The sequence below is a fragment of the Calliopsis andreniformis genome, chromosome 6 (genome assembly GCF_051401765.1).
Source record: "Calliopsis andreniformis isolate RMS-2024a chromosome 6, iyCalAndr_principal, whole genome shotgun sequence".
NCBI lineage: Eukaryota > Metazoa > Arthropoda > Insecta > Hymenoptera > Andrenidae > Calliopsis > Calliopsis andreniformis.
This window is the reverse complement of record NC_135067.1, coordinates 17,863,252-17,883,858: the sequence shown is the minus strand read 5'-3', so window position 1 is coordinate 17,883,858 and position 20,607 is coordinate 17,863,252. Positions and strand designations below refer to the sequence as shown.

The 20,607-nt window shown below is 43.7% G+C and overlaps 2 protein-coding genes across 3 annotated transcripts in view; one reads left to right on the top strand and one right to left on the bottom strand.

The window, feature by feature from the left end:
- Positions 1-17,896, bottom strand: part of LOC143180969 (uncharacterized) — a 46,938-nt gene extending 29,042 nt beyond the window's left edge. Inside the window, exons 1-4 of the mRNA XM_076381067.1 lie at positions 17,804-17,896; positions 17,508-17,724; positions 17,074-17,374; positions 16,459-16,592 (exon numbers count right to left, since the gene is read on the bottom strand). Coding sequence (XP_076237182.1) covers positions 17,109-17,374; positions 17,508-17,724; positions 17,804-17,869 — 549 coding nt within the window. The 5' untranslated portion in view covers positions 17,870-17,896 and the 3' untranslated portion in view covers positions 16,459-16,592; positions 17,074-17,108. The remainder of the gene's footprint in view (positions 1-16,458; positions 16,593-17,073; positions 17,375-17,507; positions 17,725-17,803) is intronic.
- Positions 6,844-20,607, top strand: part of Mdr49 (Multi drug resistance 49) — a 50,930-nt gene continuing 37,166 nt past the window's right edge. For both annotated transcript variants that reach the window (XM_076381055.1, XM_076381053.1), the window contains exon 1: positions 6,844-6,966. The gene's annotated coding sequence lies outside the window, so the exon portion shown is untranslated. The remainder of the gene's footprint in view (positions 6,967-20,607) is intronic.

Sequence of the window (20,607 nt, the reverse complement as noted above, 5' to 3'; positions counted from 1 at the left end):
GTGAATCTTGAAATTGGCTGGGGGCGTGAGAGAACCGCAGATCTCCGAGATGGAAAGTTGGCCCACGTTTCCAGGAAGGTCCAAGGCTTCTCTTGTTTTCAGTGTTCAGTGATCAATGCAGTAACTCCAAGTTGAAGTTTTTGAAAGGTCCTGTGAGTTTTAGAATTTCACGTGAATCCACATGTTGGGGCTCAGAGGTTTGACTTCTCATCGTTGCTATTGATGACAATCAAACGCTTCGATTTACAGCATTTCGCGAACCATATGGACAGTTAGACTTCAACACTTTCGCGATTTATCTAACTGGTGAACAGCACAAAACGCAGTGCACTCGTTTTGATAAAACTTTACATGTATAGGGATGAAAAATCGAAAAATATTTGATCCACGTTCAAATATTTGCGCAAACACTATTTTCATTGCCCTGTAGTTTGTACGGTATTGGGTCTCGTAAACTTTCTACGTAAAACAGGTGAGCGTGAATGGAACATTTTTGGCTGCCTTCCGTTCGTGGAATATCATAAAAACTGAAATGGTGCTCCATCGTGAATGATGTCCCATTGTACACACGTTTTATTTCGAATACGCTTTTTCACTCTGCACGAGTTTGCATAGCCATTGTTCTGTAATTTCAGAGACATGTCGTTCATGCGCCATGAGGTCTATCTAAAAGTTTGGTGACTTGCTATTTCAATTTCGAGAGAAAACTACTCTATCAAAATTATTCAAGCTGTATGTCGCACTTCACGAAAAAATTACAAGAGAATTAATTACTTCTCTATTACAAGCTTCTTATTATGTTCCCTATAAATCGAGCTCACTTAGAGCAATCAAATTCAATTTTTACTCAAATACTGTCACCCACATCTTTCCTAAAATCACATTGGATCATATCTACAGAGTCATCCCTCGACTCTCCCTCACTATGTAGCCTCGTCAGTGAGCCCAAGTCTATATCGAGTTACCACACTAAATACCTCCAACTCTCTGCGATCGATCGCACTGCAACGAAAGCTCCGATCGGTGTGCGTGCTCCTTTAAGTGCACAGCCGGGAGATACACGATCGATCGCAGTCGAGGTCGACGTACCCACGTTAACGCGAACTTTCGTAGAATTTATTGTCCTGCGCTCTTAGAGGGAACGATTCATCGTGTGTCGGATCGAAAGCGCGAGTTTCGTTGAACTGGTCGCGCCAGCGCGCGCTCCTGCTGCCAGGAAGGTCAATTAGCGGTAAAATTCATTATGAAATGAGATAAAACGCGGCTGTCGGCCAAGAGAATAGCTCGATACGCTGCTCTCGATAATTCTGGAGCCTTGTCTGAGACGAGACTTCACGGTTGCCGCTTCGAAATCGGCGACGTGGGTGTCGATCGTTTTTCCTTTCCAGTAACATCTGTTGGAGTTTCATTTATCTGGGGGTCTAGAGTAATCTATTTTTATCGTGCGCGTTACAAGCTCCAATCGATCGTTTTTATCTTCTCGGTGATAGGTGCTGGCTTCGTGATAAGATACCTAGTTCTTTCCCATCGCGAGGGATTATTTTTTTTTTACTTGAGAGAAAGGGACGAGCTGTTGCGATTTTTCGATGCTGATAAAGGGGCTCGCTATTAGTATTATCCACGCGGAAATTTTACGATTATTAAACAATTATTTAGAAAAATTCTTCTTAACTTAATAGTGATATCCAATAAATGGGAGTCCACTAAATATTTCTGATAGGTGAACGTAACTTTTACGTGACAGGATCTGGCTACTAGTAGCACAATTACTACTCTATGTATAAAATTCAGATCTGAGAATTTTCTAGATTTGGTATTACTATAAGTAACGATCGATATGCTTCTTTCACCTCTTCTCTTCAATAATCCCAGTGAACAATCACTAAGAAAGTTCCCTTTCTTCTGATCTCCCAAGCATGGCATATTTTCGATAAGAAGACCCAATTCGCGCCAATCTCGAATCGAACCGCGATAAGACTATGAGCAATTACGAGGCAGCAAAGTTTCACGGAACCAAAATTTCAGATCCCATCTCAGTAGCTTTGGCAAACGTTCACCGATGGAAATATATAACCGCCGAGGGATCGCGATGCTGCAGAAAAATACAGTTTAAGATACTCGGTGATCTCTGTTAGAAAGAGGATCTCCAGGCACCGTGTAGCTCCTTTGAAAGATTCTCGATGTCTAGACGCACTTCCCCCGTGTAATTCAGTCGCCCCAGGCACCGTCGGAATTCCACGCTCGAAGGGAAAAACTGAAATTCACGTGAGCCAGTGCACCAAAACTCCATTCCCTTTTTTCTCCCGTCTGCCTCGTCGCCGTCGTCGTCGCGGAAGGGAAAGTTTCGCTCGCAGCCTCGAGGTGGCAAGCAACGGGATTCCGGATGATTGATAGCAACCAGCTCGCGCTCCTAGCGCGCTAGACCTGAAATACGAGCTGGCTGGAACGAGAATTCGCGGCTGTTGACCTGCGATCTAGATGCGAGCCGTTCACGTTGCCCTTATAACCCCTGGCGTAATATTAAGCAAGTAGTATGAGCTGGCAATTTTTCTAACGACACTGTTTAGAAGCGCTAAGAGCGTCAAGGAGAGTAGAGTGCATTTGACAACAGTTTACTAATGCGAGCAGGGTTATAGCTCGAGTTATCTCAGTCTGTAACGAGCTGACGTGATGTGAAACAGGGGGCACAGAAAATATTCCATCCTTTGAGTACTGGACAGCTGTGATCTGAGTTTTGATTAAGGCTTCGCTTTGCATCGTGTCATTTTGCAGGGTATAAGGGGTTATTTGAAATTATTTGGAAATTAGTTCGGTTATTAATCACTGAGAGGAGTAGATTTGTATGAATTTAGGTTCTGAGATGAAAAAGAAGTGAAAGTGAGAGGCAGCTCTGACTATGAGATGATACATATAGAGTAGACCTCAGGTATTGAAGTTTGATAGAAGAGAGGTTGTCCAGGGAAGTCTGGGGGATTAAAAGAATTCATTAGCTGCAATCTAGCGGCTGATTGCGGGGATATACGGATCGAGATAAAAGCATTTGCGTCAGCAATGGCGTGTCTCTCGTAGAAAAACTTAAGTGCCTTAATTCGAAGCTTGACTTTCAGTTTTTTACGCGAGTCACGAGTCTCCAGCAAAAATTCTATTATTGACAATGGTATTTTTTCGTTTGTACAGGCCGCGTGGCTCGTTAATGGCTGCCAGGGTCATCGACTAGAAACCGCTCAGTGGAGTTTCAAGCTGCTAGTGCGATCACACATCCTGTACCCGATGAGTGTAAGTACGAATCGACCACCCTCCGACCATTTGTCCTAGTCTGTTATTTGTGACTCATTGATAGTTGATTAGAGCATAAACTTTGTACAGTAGAACCTCGATAGTATCAACTTCGATCTTTGTAAACCTCGTCAGTTCTACTAAGAAATAGCTAATGAGGTTTCACAAAAAAGGAAATAAGCGAAGATTGATTGGTTCTCGATCTTGTCTCCATTTTCTATAATAATCACGGTTCTGCGAAACGCACGTAACACTCACCACTATTATTATCCATCTACTAATACAGCACCTCGTATAACGAACTAAAATTGTAAATAAATTCTTCTTCTTCTTTATTCTTAGAATAAATACTACTCAAAGCTAGAAATTGAATTTCGACATCTACTACTAAAATTGCACTCTTCAACCACCCTGTTGCTCACTTGAATCTATAACCCAAGACCCTCAACTAGAAATTCAATTTCGATATCTACTACTAAAATTGCACTTTTCAACCACCCTGTTGCTCACTTGAATCTACATATAACCCAAGACCCTCAGACTTTCCCCCAGTTCTCCCTAGCCCACCCTCACCACCTTTTTGCAAATTTCCCCGAGCATTACACTCGATTGCGAGTTCACGAGCACCCCTTACACATTTCCATGTGCGTGACACGAAGCACGTATAGGGACGTTGTTGTTCGCTCGATAAACGCCACGCGCTTTTCCCTGGCTTCGAGAGATCGTTCTCGACGCGGTGCTCGGTCCCATTTTCCGTCGACACGCGATCGAGAGACCGACGCTCGTAACAGGCCACGCGCGTGTCTTCTCGCAGGCGATGTCTTCGTATCGAATTAAGCGCGACCGGTCGAATTAAGTCCAATAAAACGGCGGCTGGTTCTGCGTCCAGGCTGGTTCGTTTAGCCAGAAAGAGCCCTGTCAAATGATCCGATTCAGAGGGACGCGTAAGCGTCGCCCGCACCAGCGGCGCATAAATTAATTACATGAGCCAAAACGATATTCAAACGATTACGTCAGATGACGCAATATTGGGATGGTTATAAACCGAATGAGTGGAAAACTTCCGATGAAGACGTTTGGGACGATTAGTGACTGAACGAAACTAGTTTCTCACGTTGAAATTATACTTGTGATGGTATTCTTTTAGTAAGTTATAGTAAGTTGAAGAGGAGAGAGGGTGGAATAGAAGAGTGTTTGTAAGAAGTATGAGAGAAGAAATATAAAATATGAAATATTGTAATACTGTAGTATTGTAATTTTAAATGGACTGCTTTGTGAAAGCTACTGTGATCTAGATACATATTTCTTCTTTCATTCAGGGTTTATTTATCATTTAAGGTTTTACCTTTCACTCCTAGCTTTTAGAATTTCTAACACCTTTCCCAGTTCACTTAACAACGAAAAGGATTTTCTTCTGCAATTTAGCTAATAAGCTTTCTGCCTTTGAAATAGCTCACTTTTATAGTCAACCCTTATAAAAGCCTCAAGATTAACAATCTTCAAGTCGTGTCACTCTTTCCTCGAATCAATGATCCTCATTTCGCAACACAGCCCATAGCAATAACGATACTAAAAAAATTATAATCAGAAAAATGTAATCGAGAAAAATCACGATACGCGATATCCTCGGTGCCTTATCAATCCGCTCCTAACTGGACGCTTATCTTCCCACAGGTTAGGTCAGTAGGTGGTCACATGGTGAAGCAGAGGAGGTTCATCGGGAACACCAATAATAAGATGATCAACATACGAGAACATTTATAGGCTTTTTAGGTGAACGAATATACACATATACGACTATAATATAGACACATAAATAGTATAGAACCAAGGAGCTCGTAGAATCGGATCGATCTGCATGCAGCTGAAACGGAGCACAGTTCTCGAGTCTCCGCGACGTAACCGCTCACGCCTTAAATCGGTGACGAATTGTAAAGCGCATTGCGCCTTCGCGGTGAATGTAAAATAAACGATCCTCGATACCTATCGTTGGATCAGCTCGAACGCGAGTACACGCGTTCGTCTAGCTATGCTCAGACTGCGACCCGGTTCCTTGCTTTACGTAATCCGCGAGAGATGCTCGATTTTCACGCGCAGGTGAGTGCACCCGTCTCCATCCACGATCGTCACCCACCAACAATCACACTGTTTCACGTTTCAGACGGAATTTACCCAGACGTTCCAGGATCCAATTTGAAAACCCATTGATAAAGGAGCATTGAAAAGGATCATTCGAAAAAAAAAGAAGGATCGTTCAGCGAAGAAGAAAACAAGGCTGCTCGAAACGCGAGGCATGAGCATCCTGTAACGCGCGTGATCGATCGAGATCGATGCAGCCGCTGCACACTCGTTCATGCATCGGCTCAACGAGGCTGCGTTTCGTTTAGACAGGTAACATCCAGCGGGCGACTTTCTAATGGTATAGCCACCGAAGAGGGACAGATTTTTCGTTGGAACTCGACGTTCACGAGCGGCTCGTAACCGCGGTGAAAGTGCTCGTCGAACGATTATGCCAGCGACGATCGTTCTCTCTTGATCAACTGGCTAATAGCGACGAAGTCTGAAGGAGGTAATCGCGCGATCGTTTCGCGAGGTCGTGTCGGGGTTGCTGCGTCAGCGTGCGATCGGCCACGGTTTCGAAAGCGAGGGAAAGTAAGAGAGGAGCAATTTTCGCCGAGCTATCTTGCTGGGGATCCCCTTTTTGCTTCGATTCGCGGAGGAGGTTGATACAGCCGGAGATTCCCGCTGAAAAATGTATATTTGGGATAAACGGGGCGGGGGCGTAAAGTAAACGGCGGGAAGAAATATTCCGCGAGGAATACGTTCGGATTTCATGCACGAGATATCGCCGCGAATGCTGTTCCGTCGCGATACGCTTTCGAGGCAAATGGCGGGGGAGACCTTCCTCTAAATATTGGTTAACGTCGCGTTTATTCGAGAGCAGTTTGTCATCATTTAACGGCGGCTCGATTGCAACGAGCGAACGTCATTCCGAACGTTAAACTGTTGCCTCTTCGATGGACGACTGGCCACTTTGCGGATTCTGTGGCAATAAAATGGTGGACTCTTTTAACAGGAGATTGTTGGTTATTTCATTTCTAGAGTACTTTGCTTTTTAATTAGCTGAACAGTTGACAAGTGAATTGAGATTAAAAGGTTGCGCTATATAGAAGAAAATTTGATAATAATGCTAGAAATAGAAATAGAAGAAATATCATAAGTGGTGACTAAGTGCATCGCTTGTCCATTAAGGGGTTCAAGTCTCATCTACTATGTACATATTAAATATCTTTATAATTATATTAAACCTGTTAAAAGAATATCCGATCTATCCCTTCTAATTTTTCCGCGTCTTTATTATTCATTACCAGGGATGAGTCAATTAAAAGTGAACTCGTTTTTCAGGTTTTTTTTCCAGGTTGTCAGCATTTATAGTATTCATGCGAAGAGATAGAGGACAAGCCAAAGTAAACCAGTGATATTTTAATGCAGTATTGTTTCTTCCGTAATTGCAAGCGTATTAATGCGAATAAGAGAAAAAGAGAGAGGATATTAACGAGTCGTAAAGATAGAAGGATTGAGAGAACAGAGGACAAAGTTGACCGAAAGAAATTTGCAAATTGTTCCCAGAGATTCTGTCATTTGTTTCTACGACTCGAGCGCCGACATCGGCAGATTTTCTTCAAAATGGTGAGTACGAAACCGCAAACGTAGACGTTATTACTCTTTTGTAGAACGTATCGCATCGAAAGCGCAGAATCAACGTCTTCGAGCGTGGAATATTTCGCGTTGGTGGCGTTTCCTAGAAAACGAGGCTCTGACAGTGTAAAAAACATTACAGAGACAATGTTGTCACGAGCTTTTCATTGAGCTATTCAATTTATACCAATCTGAACAATTTGCACAACCACTGGGACGAGAATCTACATCGACACGCATCTCGGTTTATCGCGCTTAATTACAATTAACGAATTCGAACTCGCCCGTGACAATATTTATTTTTATGCATCGTTAATAATTATAACAATCAATTTTTTTGATTTATTTAAATAATCGCCCTTCGCTTACAGAATATTTACAGAATTTGCATAGTAGCTTAAAAAGGGGTAATTTTTCTCTTGAAAAGATAAATTGTAAATAAACCCTCGTTTTCTGGAGAAACGACTTTAAAGAGAGAGTCAATCGAACCAGGTGGTAGGTAATGGAAGAAACGTCTTCAAATTTGCATTTGATATTATGAAAGACAGAAATAAATGGGAGAGAAGAGACTGCGTTATTCGTAGTTCTTAAGTGGATGCAGAAACCTTGTTCGTGAATCTTGCGTGTACATACACGTGTTCAGCGTCGTTCACGATTCGCCAGAGCTTCTGGCTGATTCATTGGTTAATTTGAGCGACCGCGGAATCTCGTCCGCGAATTCTGTACACCCCTGGAACGTCTTATCCAGCCAGGCTGCTTCACGAAAGTTATAGTTATTAGAATAGCCCGGAGGGCGCGGATAATTGAGTTTCGTTGTTGTTAGCAATCGGCCAAGAAGAAGTTTTGATAATACGCGAATCTCTGGTTTCGGCGCCTCGTTACTCACAATGAAGTTCAAACGATGAGTATCGTTAGGAATTTGAGATAGGTATAACTGACCGAAACACAATGAATCGTTATGGTCAGAAACGGTAACTCTATTTGTGCGTTCATTTAGATCTGTGATTCACATATTCGAGGTCTTAAGACTGCAAAATTTGATGTATTAATGTTTTTAGAAATTCAATAGAATACACAAATTTTTGAATTTTTAAATTTTCAAATTTTCAAATTTTTAAATATTTAAATTTTCAAATTTTCAAATTTTCAAATTTTTAAATTTTCAAATTTTCAAATATATGTATAAGCAACCTCTCAAAGCACCAATTTATCAAACATTTACATTCTAAGAACCGACGAAGACTCACCAAAAGCTGAGCATTACATTCGCAGTACGTTCCCCCTAAGTATCATCCTACAATATCTCCTCAGCGTTACTAAATTACCTTCAGAACCACAGAGCACCGTTTCCACCCGACCAATTAAAAGTTCAAGGGTCGATGAACCGTAACACAAGTCCATCACCCGAATACCTGGAAACACTCCCTCCGTTACACCAGTGGGCTCGTTAACAGCGTGTCCGACTAAGTATCCCACGCAAACACATTTTACACCGCGAGTCCTTTGAGCAACGAATTCATAGCTCCTAGATGGAACATCTAATTAACATAACGCGCAGTGGCCGAACTGCACGGACAGTTTCCTGATGTTTGAAAAGGGTTGTGTACCTCGAAGTTGCACGGTTCGTCGCGGTTTCGCGTCTCGTCTATTTCCCTCGGGTGGAGGAAGAGAGCTAGGATCCTTTCCATAGACGCGAGGGTTGCGTTTCTGTTTATTCTTTTATCGTTCGCGGTGCGCGCCATTGAAACTGGCCGCCTCGCGGGGCGAAGGAGGACGGCGGCGACAATGGCGCGCAGGAAATGAGGGTGACCCCGATCCGAAACGCAAATGAAGCTAGGCGGGGGTGGGCCGCGCGAGAGGCGAACGCTGCCACGTGGAAAACTCGCGTGCGTCAGCGGTTTTCCATATCTCTGCTGGCCGCCCCCGCGTTTTCCGGGCTGCGCGCGCGATTAACCGCCGCGACGAAGAATAATTAGCGGTGATGCGGCCCGCGAAACCGGTACTAATCGGTTCGGAAATAATAGATGTAGTCGCGGGGGCTGCGCCGCCAGGAAAAGGATCGAGAGCGCATAATGTTGCGATAACGGCTTAATTAACGGCGGAAAAGTGGTCACGGGAACCTCTGAATTATTTATAGGCTTCCTTTGCCGCGGATGCCAAATTTCCAACGTTTTCGAGCTGGTTTGATGCACGGCTTCCTGCTTTTCTATTATGTCTCGGTTGGGTGGAAACAATTCTTTGAGTGGCGAGATATTTCTGATTTTTTCATTTTTCTTTGGGGGAGTTATTAACCCTTGAAGATAGAGTCTTGTTTATTTGGATGTAACTGCTGAAGAGAGGTTTTCAATGTGTTGGGTTGAAGCTAGTATCAGGGTCAATTATCATAGTTATGGTATTGTTATGGAAATATACGTATCTTTCTGCATTAAATAGTAATAGAACGATAGTAGTAGAAATAGAAAGTAGAAGTATCATTACCCAAGTATTCAAAAAATATCTAAATGAATAAGAATCTTTAGAGAAGCTTCTCCAGGAAATAAAATTAAGCTAGGTCCCCATGTCTACTTCATCAGCACGTACCATTATTTTTATATCCTTTTAATATTGAAAATGAACGTGCAGCTTCACTCGCCAACAAAGAGTGCACAGAAACCTGTTCTTCGAATGCACCGCTTTAGAATGCCCGCCAATCATTTTTCCATTGTCTTGCGTTTCGTTGAATCTGCTCCAGGCATCGTCCCCAGCTATCAGCCAGCTTGCACTCGCAAAACATGTTTTGTACTTCATACGATACCTTCGTGGTCTCTGTTCGCCTCAATCTTCTATTAATTCGAAAATATCAGCGTGTTTCGCAGCTTACCAGAGGCGTTGATTAAACAAATAATAAAACGAATATTTGCTTTGTCGCGATTCATGTTGTTTGAGGTCTCAAGTTACAATTGTCCATGTACCTCGATAAAAGCAGGGCAATATAGAAGGATGAATCGCTGAAGAATGTTCCCACGGATTCTCGATCCGAAGCTCGTTTCGCGACAATGACAGTGATCTCGCCGAGGAAAGGTGGGGTGGGATAAGCAAGCGGTAAAATATCACCAGGCCATCAATTCGTCCCTTTTCATTGCCTCTATTTTTCAACGCTGTAATCCGTCAATAAATCCTGGCCGAAGATATACTAGCACTGTGGCTCGTTACAAAAGCGCCACTCACTGGAGTCCCATCCGCGAGGGACAACAGAAATTTCCGTCAGCTCGTCTCTCCTGCCTCCTCGTTTGTCGACTCGTTTGCAAATTAAAACTTCGATGTTCCATTTGTTCGCTTAATTCTCGCGTTACCTCGCTCGTTCCACGCGTGCCGCGCTGAATCGTGACATGCTGCTACCATTGGACGTGGAAATCGCAAGATGTCGATAATTCGATAGGTACACATATTTTTCGTGGTGAGTAAGTAGTGAAGGTCCTTACGATGGCGCAGAGCGAGTCTGTGTTCAATCTATTGCTGAATTACTCAGCATCGTTTACGAAATTCCCTGCGAACGCAGTTCGCTATATTTTTGGATCCACAGAGTTTGTTTAATGGAGGAAAAACACGGTGGCATGTTTTTAAAAGTGTCATAAGGGAAAGTATTTTAGTTCGAAAATTTAAGTAAAATGAACTCTGTTGTTACAGAAGATATTAAATAATTTGTTAAAATATTACGTCCTGCGATGATTAGGTATATTTGCTCTCCTTAATGGATTGAATTCAGCTTCAATGGAAATACAATGTTCCATGGAAAGTACCTCATCATCATAAAATAGCTTCGGAATTCGCTGGAGATTTGTGGAGGTCGGAAAGACTGTATTTGCCACCGATGCCAAAGAAATATGATATAAGAAGCGTTCACGAGGGTCAAGCATTTGCTCCCCATAAAACACAGTCATTAGTTGCGTTTCAACAGTCGCTATATCATACTTTTTTCGAACAAATACACTCTGCTAAAATTAGGTTTGTCCTTGGCTTCAGAGGCTACTGTATCTTACGTCACAATCAAATATCCTGAAGAGTCTCTCTAAACCACATTTGTCACAAACTTCTTGCATCGTTTAAATTAACCTCATGCATTGTGCAACGTTAGTCCGATATCCCAGTTGAGAATTCCTCCAAGGGATCTGTTCGTCGTTAATAGGTGTCAATGGAGCTCGACCAGAGTCAGATCGCCAGTGATCAATCGATCTGAACCGGACGCTTCTCCGAGTGTCATGATTTCATTTGCTATCATAGAATGCTCAGCTCTCTGTTTAAAGAGGCGAGTCGGTGTCAGGGTCCGAGCATGTCCCGCGGATGTTCTGTCGTATGGTCGTCGATCGAACTCATCGAGTTCGAGGTCTCTGAGGTCGAGTTTCGACGGTCGATCGTTCAAGAATGGCTTCGCGACGGACACGGTTCTATTTTCGTCGGCGTCGATAGACGGTGCGTTGACTTCGTTTGAATAATTCACATCGATTACCGAGATCTATTCTGAACACTCACTTATCATTTGTCCAATTCCTTTGGCGCATCTGCATGGGTGTTTGGGAAACATCAGGGGAGAGGAACACGTGCATGAAGAATTGAAAAATATGGAGTCTTCAGAAGAAAAATAGATGAAGGAACTGACGAAATTATGCGATCAAAATGTAGACAAACTGAATACCACTTTTTTCCTATATTTCCTGTTTCAAGTTGCGTGGATGTTGAGGAATCAGAAATGCAGATATTGAAAATAACTAGAGCCATTATTTAATGGAAAAATAGCTAAGGGATATAGAAAGGTTCGAAAAAGTGCTGGAAAAAGTGCACGTGAACTGTGTCTGGCCTTCGGTACATATTCTACTGTGGGTGTTGCGCCTGGTCTATCCTACGACACCAGTAGAATAGGTCCGCGTGTCAGACACATTCTACTGACATACCTTGTTGATCATAAAATCAGTTCATTTTTATCACATATAAAAATCCCAAATAATCGCTGAGACCTGTGAGACCTGCAAGACTGAGAACTGAACGAAGCCTCAAACCTCTAATACCTCTAGACTCGTTATCCCCATATCACTTTGATCGTGTTCTCATTCAGAAAAGTATTCGTTAAGTACGTACACTTTTCCAGAGCGTGAAAGAGTTGGAGTAAACAGCAGTGAAGTGTCCTAAAGTAGTCGCACATATCCAAAGATGACTTTAACAGACGAGTGCCTCATCAAACGTCCCGAAGTCATTCCTCCTGAATTCGAGTGATTCAAAGCGAGCGAGACACTCGACTTCGGAAGTAGATCTCTTTCAATGCGATCCCACGACTCCACGTTCCCAAAAGGTCTCAGAAACAGGCCAGACATCGTCCTTGACGGTTCAAAGCTCCACAAAAGCGCATCGTGCGCCGTCGTCAACGCAACTTCAGCCCCTTTCTGCCTGGCAACCTTCCCCACTCTCTCCCACGCGGCAAAGAATTAAACGAGCGCGGGACATGTCGCGTCTTTCAAACGGGGACGTACAAAAAAAATGATTGTTCAGCCTTCGCCAGTGCTCTCCGGCGGGTCCCCAAGGGTTCCTGGCGGGTTTTGTTCGCTTTCAGTCCGTGGCGAAGCTTTCCCGCGTTCTGAATCGCGTTAACAGTCGTCCCATGATTTAGGGGTGACTCGTGCGACCAGACGAGGTGACAAAAACCAGAGGGAAGGGACGCAAAAGGGATAAGAGTATGGCGAGAAGTGAAATGCAACGTAGAATATTCGAGGATGGGGGTAGCTTCTCTAGTTGTCTCGTAGCTGACAGAGAGGAAGGGGTAGTTCCACGCGATAACTGTTCTTTCGATAGTTTTCATGATTTATGACGAGTATGGCGAAAAATAAAATACAATATAGAATATTCGTGAATACGGTAGTTTCCTAGTTGCCTCGTAGCTTACAGAGAGTAAAAGGCAGTTTCACGCAGTGACTATTGTTTCGACAGTTTTCACGATTTCAACCCCTGTTAACTTTTCTACTTTGCCGACACAATTGCATTTTTTACGCCTATCGTAAACACTGCTATTAACTGTGTGCAGTTGTTGCCAGCGGTGTTTTCATAGTTACATTTGCGTTTTCCAACCAACAGTGCACTTAGGAATAATTATCGTAATATTTTAACTGACCCGAGTCACCGCGGCCGCTCGAACAATGTTGTTCATTTAAATTTTCTCGCGACTCGCGTAATTTGTTACGGTGATAATTGAAAAAAATAGCTGGTTAACGAATGATGGACGTGCTGTGATTTCGGGAACTAATGCAATTGAGGACCCACGCTGATTAATGTCCTCGTAAATAATGTCGGGGAATCGATTTTATTTGTACTACTGTTGTTCAGAGAATAGTGAACGTGCTGACCAAATTTTTACGTGCTTTCTGTATTCGCAGATTAAACTATTTGCTTGTCTATTTATATAATCAAAAATACAAGTGATATACCTTATATTCTTCTGAAGTTAGTTAGAATGCTAATCAATTCTTAGTTTCTAATAATTTAAGAGAGAGACTAGGTAAATTAATTCTTAGTTTGTGTCAAAGACTAAATTGACTCCAAAATTTCCATAAATTGTAAATTAACTTCCTCCATAAATCATTAATTAATTCACTGATACTAAAGAACGTCTGGGTACTCCCTGCAATTACGAATGCACGTTCCCAACAGAAATTGAGAACAGAGAAAAGGATTCTTGTAAAGCAATTACGAATAAAGCGCGGAAGACGAGCATGAAACTAGATTCTCGTATTCGAAAGAAAGGGGGATGACGTTTCAGGGTCTGTGAGAAGTTCTCTGAGAGGGCGCGATCTTATCGTTCGTTCTTCACCGAGTACAAACAGGGAGATATTAAAATCGCAATTTCCGTCGGTGCCCGCCCTTCGTTTCTTCTTTTCCTACCGTTCTCGTCTTTCGGTTCGAGAATTTCCACGGTGCTTTCGACCGATCCTCGTTAAATGAACTGTTCTGTATACAAGGGCGCGCTTCCCTTGCGCACGTACACCCACGCGGAAAAAATATCCGCAGGAAATGGGGCCTCGAGACTGCGGTGTTTGGACGTGAAACGTGGATTAAGGCTGGCAGGGAGAGAGAAAGATCTGCTCGAGACGTTGCATCTTGATGTTATTAAGCTCTCGCCAGAAGCTTGAACCTTTATTCGTAGCGTTTCTTGAGGGATGTACCTACTCTAACCACCATCCTTTTTTTCATGTTTTTACGTTGTACATATTACTGGAGTTCAGGACAAGCCTTCAGGGGCATTACTTGAGTCTTAAGAATTCTGAGAGCTGTAATAGGATTAGGGAGCATTGACCTCTTATGAATAAAAGCTCGACTGGGTCAGGGGAAGTTGCGACAATTGAGCAATCCTGTAAACGAGGACGAATGATATTTCACTGAAGAGTATACAGATATTTCTCAAGTTTCTTGGAATTTCAGGTTTCAGTTCGCAACAGTCTGATAACGTGTTGCAACGATCTAACGATTGGCTTAATCGACATGAGTGTACGTGTTTTCCCTTAACCAGAGGAATTTCTTTCCTCACACGACTGCTTTTTCCTTCCTGTTAGCAGAGATAACTTGCACCATGAATAATTTCTCGAATCGCTTCCCTCGTTTCTCATATCTCTTGGTTGGTAATTCTGTCGCAGTTTACCTTGCCCTGAGAAGACTGAAAAGGATCACGTTAGGAAACCTACGAGTCGGAAATTGTCGGAGGTAGTTTAAGGTGAAAATCTGTCGCAATCGACTTTCACAGCTGAGGGACGCCATCGAAAGGAACTTGTTTTCGCCATTTCCCCGCGCCGAATTCACTCTCGAAGTTACATTCGTCAGTAACATAACACTCGATTCGAGATAAAGCGTATTGAAGACCATTCGCTCCCGTTCTCAATTCAGTTACCGGAAATAGTCGAGCTCTCTCCCGAAAATTCTTTCAGCTTACGCTCCCTTCAGCGCCACTGACAGACCCAATCCTTCACGAGCGGAGGCAAAGAGCGTTCGATGAAGTTCCATCGACGAGTTCACCTCGAGACGAAGGAGAGGAGATAGCTTCCCCATTTCCGCGAAGGATTTCCTTTTACCAGAGGCGGAGGGCCCCGTTATTGAGTCCGTATTTTGAGCAGACGGTCTCGCTAGCAATTTTAGGGCGATTCGAGCTCCATTGCCCCGCCGCAAGCTCCTCGAATGGATTTCAATTAAAACGACTGTCCGTGGGATGTGTACGGCTTCGGCGGCGGTTCAAAGAGGGGTTCAGAGGTCGTTGGAGTGCTTTCATAACTGTTAATAGGAAACAATTGCCGTCTCGATTAAATTCCACTGAACTATTACGGCTGGCGGAAGGGGGGGAAGAGGCTGAGGGGTGTTCTAGTTTAGGGGTGACTGGCCTTTCTCTTGGGCTCGCGTCTCGAGGATCCCGCCGGCCAGCTTCCTAGTTTTACACGCTGCTTCCTGACCGCGACTGTGTATCATAGTAATCGATAGCCCTTCGTTGAGATTCTGTAGGCTGAATTACGATTTGTATCTCCCTTCGATGGGTATTCGCGATTTTGCATTCCTGAATTTCGGTGGATCGTGTTGTAAATTGAACGTTGAATGATTGTGTTGTAAATTGAAGTCGATGCGAGGGATGTTCCTGTATGATCAGTTGATATCGGTAATTGGATATGTAGGATCACTGTGATCCTACCAATTTTACCTCCACGTATAACAATGCCCATGTATTACACGAAAGCTATGAAACTTTTCAAATATTTGCGACTACAAAGCAAACTGACGTAAGTCACATTTTTAACAAATTATTATAACAACCTTCATTTAATTGTGAAGTATCTTTTAGTGCAAAGATTTATCATTACTATAAATTTCAAAACATAGATTGTCTAGCAAGTTTTATCTCACATATGTTTTGCAACACCCTAGTTGAATAATTTTTCAAGCAGAAACTTCTCAAGAATTGTACGCTCTCGACTCGGGACACTTTTCTCGCGGAGATTCGATATAGAGCCAAGGTTCGAAACTTTGAACGTCAATATCTCGAAAATGAAAATCCTTGGTTGTTTTGCCTCAGCCACAAAAATATCGCAGATCTCGGCGATCTCTTAGAACAGAAATACATGAAGTCAACTTCCACCCCTTCCTCGAAACGTGATCACGGCCACGATACTCCACCCCAAAGTGGAAGATGGATCATCTGTCCCAAACATTTCAGTCAATAACCACGGCACAGCGTACACGTTCTTGAGTCCCTTTTGCCATCCGATACGAGAATCGTAACTACGCCTGTCTCGGACCAATAGCGTTTTCGCAAACGATGAAGATTGATTCGCAAAGGACGGCGAGCCACGAGCAATCCTTGCTAGGCAGTCGGGGTTGTTATTTGCTCGTTATTTTAACGCTCAATCATCGTGATAAAGCCACGCCTTGACTTCCGAGATCATTGACAGATTACACAGTCTACGTTCAACGACTTTGTTTACTCACCGGTGGTTAATTTCCGCTGATCCGTGGTCTTGCTCGCGAGTCGATTATCGTGGTCCGCTGGTTTGCGCAGCTTTGTGCACTCCATGGTTATCCGCGCCATTGGCCGAGTAACATTGTCAACAACCTCCAATTACCTGCAAACATTAGATTGCTTGGAGTGAGGAGTTGGTTCTTCTTCAAATCAATCTTCCTGAGTGATGGAATGAATGTACAGGGTGATGCATTGTTAAGGATTATACAGGTGATGAACAGTTTAAGGGATGATTCTACAGTAGTGGTCATAAGAATTGTACTAAATTAAAAATGTGAATGCTTTCAGTCTAATCCTCAAGATATTTAAATAGAATATGAGATAAAAATCTAGAGTACTAAAATTGCTCCTGCGGCTATCTTTTTTAAATACTGAAACTTATGAAATTATGTAAACCATGTTCAAAGTAATTACCAAATAGATCCCTGAGTCTGATGGATCGTTAAGCGAGAGTAGCTACCATTAAAAAGCATTAACGCAGTCTGTCAGCTGCAGGTACCTTCTACTCAAACTTCTAGCTATTAATAACTTAAAAAGAAAGCTACGTTCCCAATTGACTTTCGTTTGACTTCGCCATGTAGTACCAGTATTAAGTTTCCTTTTAAACATTGTGGAACGATTATAGACGATTAAGAATTAACTCCATTTTACGGAAGCACTTCCCACTACTTTGTGCCCTCTTCAGCGATAACTTTTTAATTAATTCCATGACTCCTTCTGGACCGAACTCTACCCAAGCAGCCCGTAAAGTATACACCGCAAACTTCTGTCCAAACCGCAAGGCGTTCTGCGCGAAAATATTCAAAGACTTCGCTTCTTCGGCGTAAATAATGCCAGCGTGAGCCGCCTGGAAGCAGCCTTCACTTTTCCGCTTAATTGCCAGCCCTGGAAATTATGAAGTTTTATTTAACGACGACCTCGAGAACCTGAAAAGTGTCTTCCTCAGCAAAATACAATAGTTAACGAGTCGGTATCTGCTGTTGCTCCAGTTCTATCGCGAAATCCACGAGATGTGCACCTTTCGCCAAGGATTTCGCTGCCCGTGAACCGTGCCGCGTCTTTCGAGCGTCCTTGGGAAGATCTGGCATCGGAAATGGGTCAGTGTGTCTGCCTCGACGTCGAGGGTCGATCTCGTTGCATCTGCATTCTGCAGTGGCTGAAATCATGCCCTGTACACAACCTCCACCGTGAATAATCGATGTCAGCCTGTTCTGCGATGCCGACCGCATCATTTCCTTCAACAGAGGCCCAGATAAAGCGTTTTTTATCGCGAATATCTCTAATCGCGTACTCTCGCTTGGATCTAATACTCACTGCGTCAATCGCTGCTGGAGTCATGGGTCTAAAGGTTAATACTGATACGATGGTCGTAGTTTTCATCGCTGATAACTCGCATCTTTTGCTATTTTTGTTCTTTGTTTCTTCCCAGAATGTTTTGGGCTTTTGGAAGTACTTTTTTTATTTAATGGGAAGAGATATTTGTGTAGTATTTGATAATAGTATGGAGTTTGAAACAGTGCTTCCGAATTTTTTCTGGTTTCAAAGTTCCTCAAAAACGTAGTTCTTCTTGATTCGATACTTATATATTTTTAGTATTAATTACAGTGAATTTTGTTTTAAGTTTTAGGATTTTATTTTAAACACAGTGCACTAGATTTCTCCTTAAGCACCTATCAAAGCTCTACGTTGAAGGGCAAGCAGTAGTTCCAATGGTCTGACAGCGGTAGTCTGTTTCTACTCACAACCAATAGAGTCTGTCTTAGGTCACGATTACATTAGATTAGATGTTACGAATGCATATCATTAAGGAGGACCGTAGGATCGAGGATCTAAGGTTATCATAGATGCAACAGCCAGTTTGGTTGTTGACATCGGGGATTGTCCATAGAGAAGGCAAGTAAACTTATGGCAGTGTTCTAGGCGCCTTATCAGCCCTCCTCCCCATCACATTGGATTATCTTCTCACTTAGACGTCGACTGAGATTAGAATACAGAGCGCGTGTAAATATTAAAATCTATGACGCAGATTGCTTGATACAACGATATCCCTAGTTCTCGTGCCCAATATCATAGACCATCTCTCGCCATCAAGTCCAAATTGAAGTCCGACAACAAATCCAAGTTCAATTGCTGTCCTATTAATCTTATCTCAAAATCTTCCTTTCCTAATTTTAGTATTAAAATCATTTTCGTGTCCACTATCGACCACGAATGCAGTTCATTGTCACAAAGGGAATCGCAGGAGGAAGAGTTCAAGGTCGCCGCTTCGACAGAACCTACTTTCCTCGGTATCCCCATTTCTCTGTACAATATCACGAAAACGAGTCTCTCATTCACCAAGCATCAATTCCGATCGATTCACCTCTCGAGCGAATATCGAGTCCCAGCGTGTACTCCCAGGATCAAGGATTATAGAAGTACTCCCTCAATAGAGGACCGATTTAATCTCGTCCCCGAAAACCAGTGTCTGATAAATCGGTCGGATTATATCCATTCATCAGCTGGCGAGCAGCAGTCCGTTTGTACGCGTCGTGCTCCAGCAACCCACATTTATCTCGTGCCAAGCCTGCGCTTTCGTATTTACGCTTAGCCGAGGCCTCGTATCCGGCCTCTGATGTCAGTCTTCGCGCAGAATTTTTGCTACTTTCGTTCTGGCCGCGTCGCTGATCGATCTCTCGGTCCACGCGCCTCGATGACACCGAACGAACACTTCGACGTGGGTGTATTTGGGCCAATCGGGCCATCGTTCAACTTCGAATCAAAGTTAGCCCTTTGCGGTTCGAGTTTCAGTCGCCCTTTTGCGCCAGTTAGCCTCAACTCATTTGGGCAATTTCGGTTGGTATCATGTACTTTGCTTTTAAGTTAAGAGGTTCAGTTAATAGAATAATGAATGGATAATTTATTACATTCAATTCCATTTGCTCTAACTGGTAGTTTATTAACTGAACAAAATGTACGAGTTTTATATTCTAAAGATGAGCAAAAACACTTAGAAACTAAAACAAAATAAAGTATCCCAGTCAAAATCGACGTAGAACCGCAAAGGGTTGACCCACCATCAAGCGATCGATCCGAGCTCAAAGAACGGATCCACACAGAAAACGCTCAGCAAAGTCAGACGTGGTTCGTCAGCGATGGAAAAATAGCTCCCGGTTGCGCGGCGACTTCCGCTCAGTCCGAGAGCGTCAGAGGGCCTCGAGGTACGTCATCGAGCTCGAAAAGCCTCTCGCTGGTCGGACGTCACCGTTCGATCCCAGGGGCGTCGCGACGCCTCGCCGTGCCAGGCGTCCCGTTCCCAAAATTTCGACGATATCCGGTTCGCGCCGGTTCCCGCTGGCACGTTTCCGATCTCTCTCGTTTAGACCGTCTACGTCCGGTCGCTGGTCGTCGTTGCCCGTCATCGACGTCGTGCACGTCGTCGCCGTCGTCCCTTTTCTCGCTCGCGTCTGCCTCGGCCCGAGGGGATGAAAAAGAGGGGACACGGCGTCGTTGCGTAAGCGTCTGGACGCCGAGGCACCGTTGCGTCAGTCGTTCGAAAGCTACTAAGCACCGCGGTCCACGAAAACCCGGCGAAGAGGAACCGGTGCGAGTCCGCAGCATCCGTGAGTTCCCAGCGATCGCGCGCGCGACCCACGAGATCGGTCGGCTTCCGCTTCCCTCGGCGTCACAGCGCCCTGGCTCTCCACTTCTCGGCCCCCGCGCCTCCTCTTCGACTTTCTGACCCGACCTTGCCGCCGGATATTTCAAGGTCAATGCCACCGTCGCAATGGCAACACGCGCGACCACGCAGACGCGCCGTCGTCGAGTGAACTCGGTTTCATGGTGACGCTGGTTCAATGATACGCGATTACGGACGAGTTCGAACGATATTGTCGATGAAGATGGATCAACGTTCACGCGTGTATATGGATTGATGGATTGACTGTATGAATTCATCAGGGGAATGGTTACGTAAGAATTGAGGGGATGAAGGTGTTCGTTCTTCTATGAAGCATGAATGGTTTCTATTGTTTATTACCAGAGTTCCTGAAGAGTGGGACATTTAATTTTATGGAGATTGTCTGTTCGCGTACCTGTTCGTATGTTGTTTTTAGTGATCGTGAAGAAATTGAGTAAGG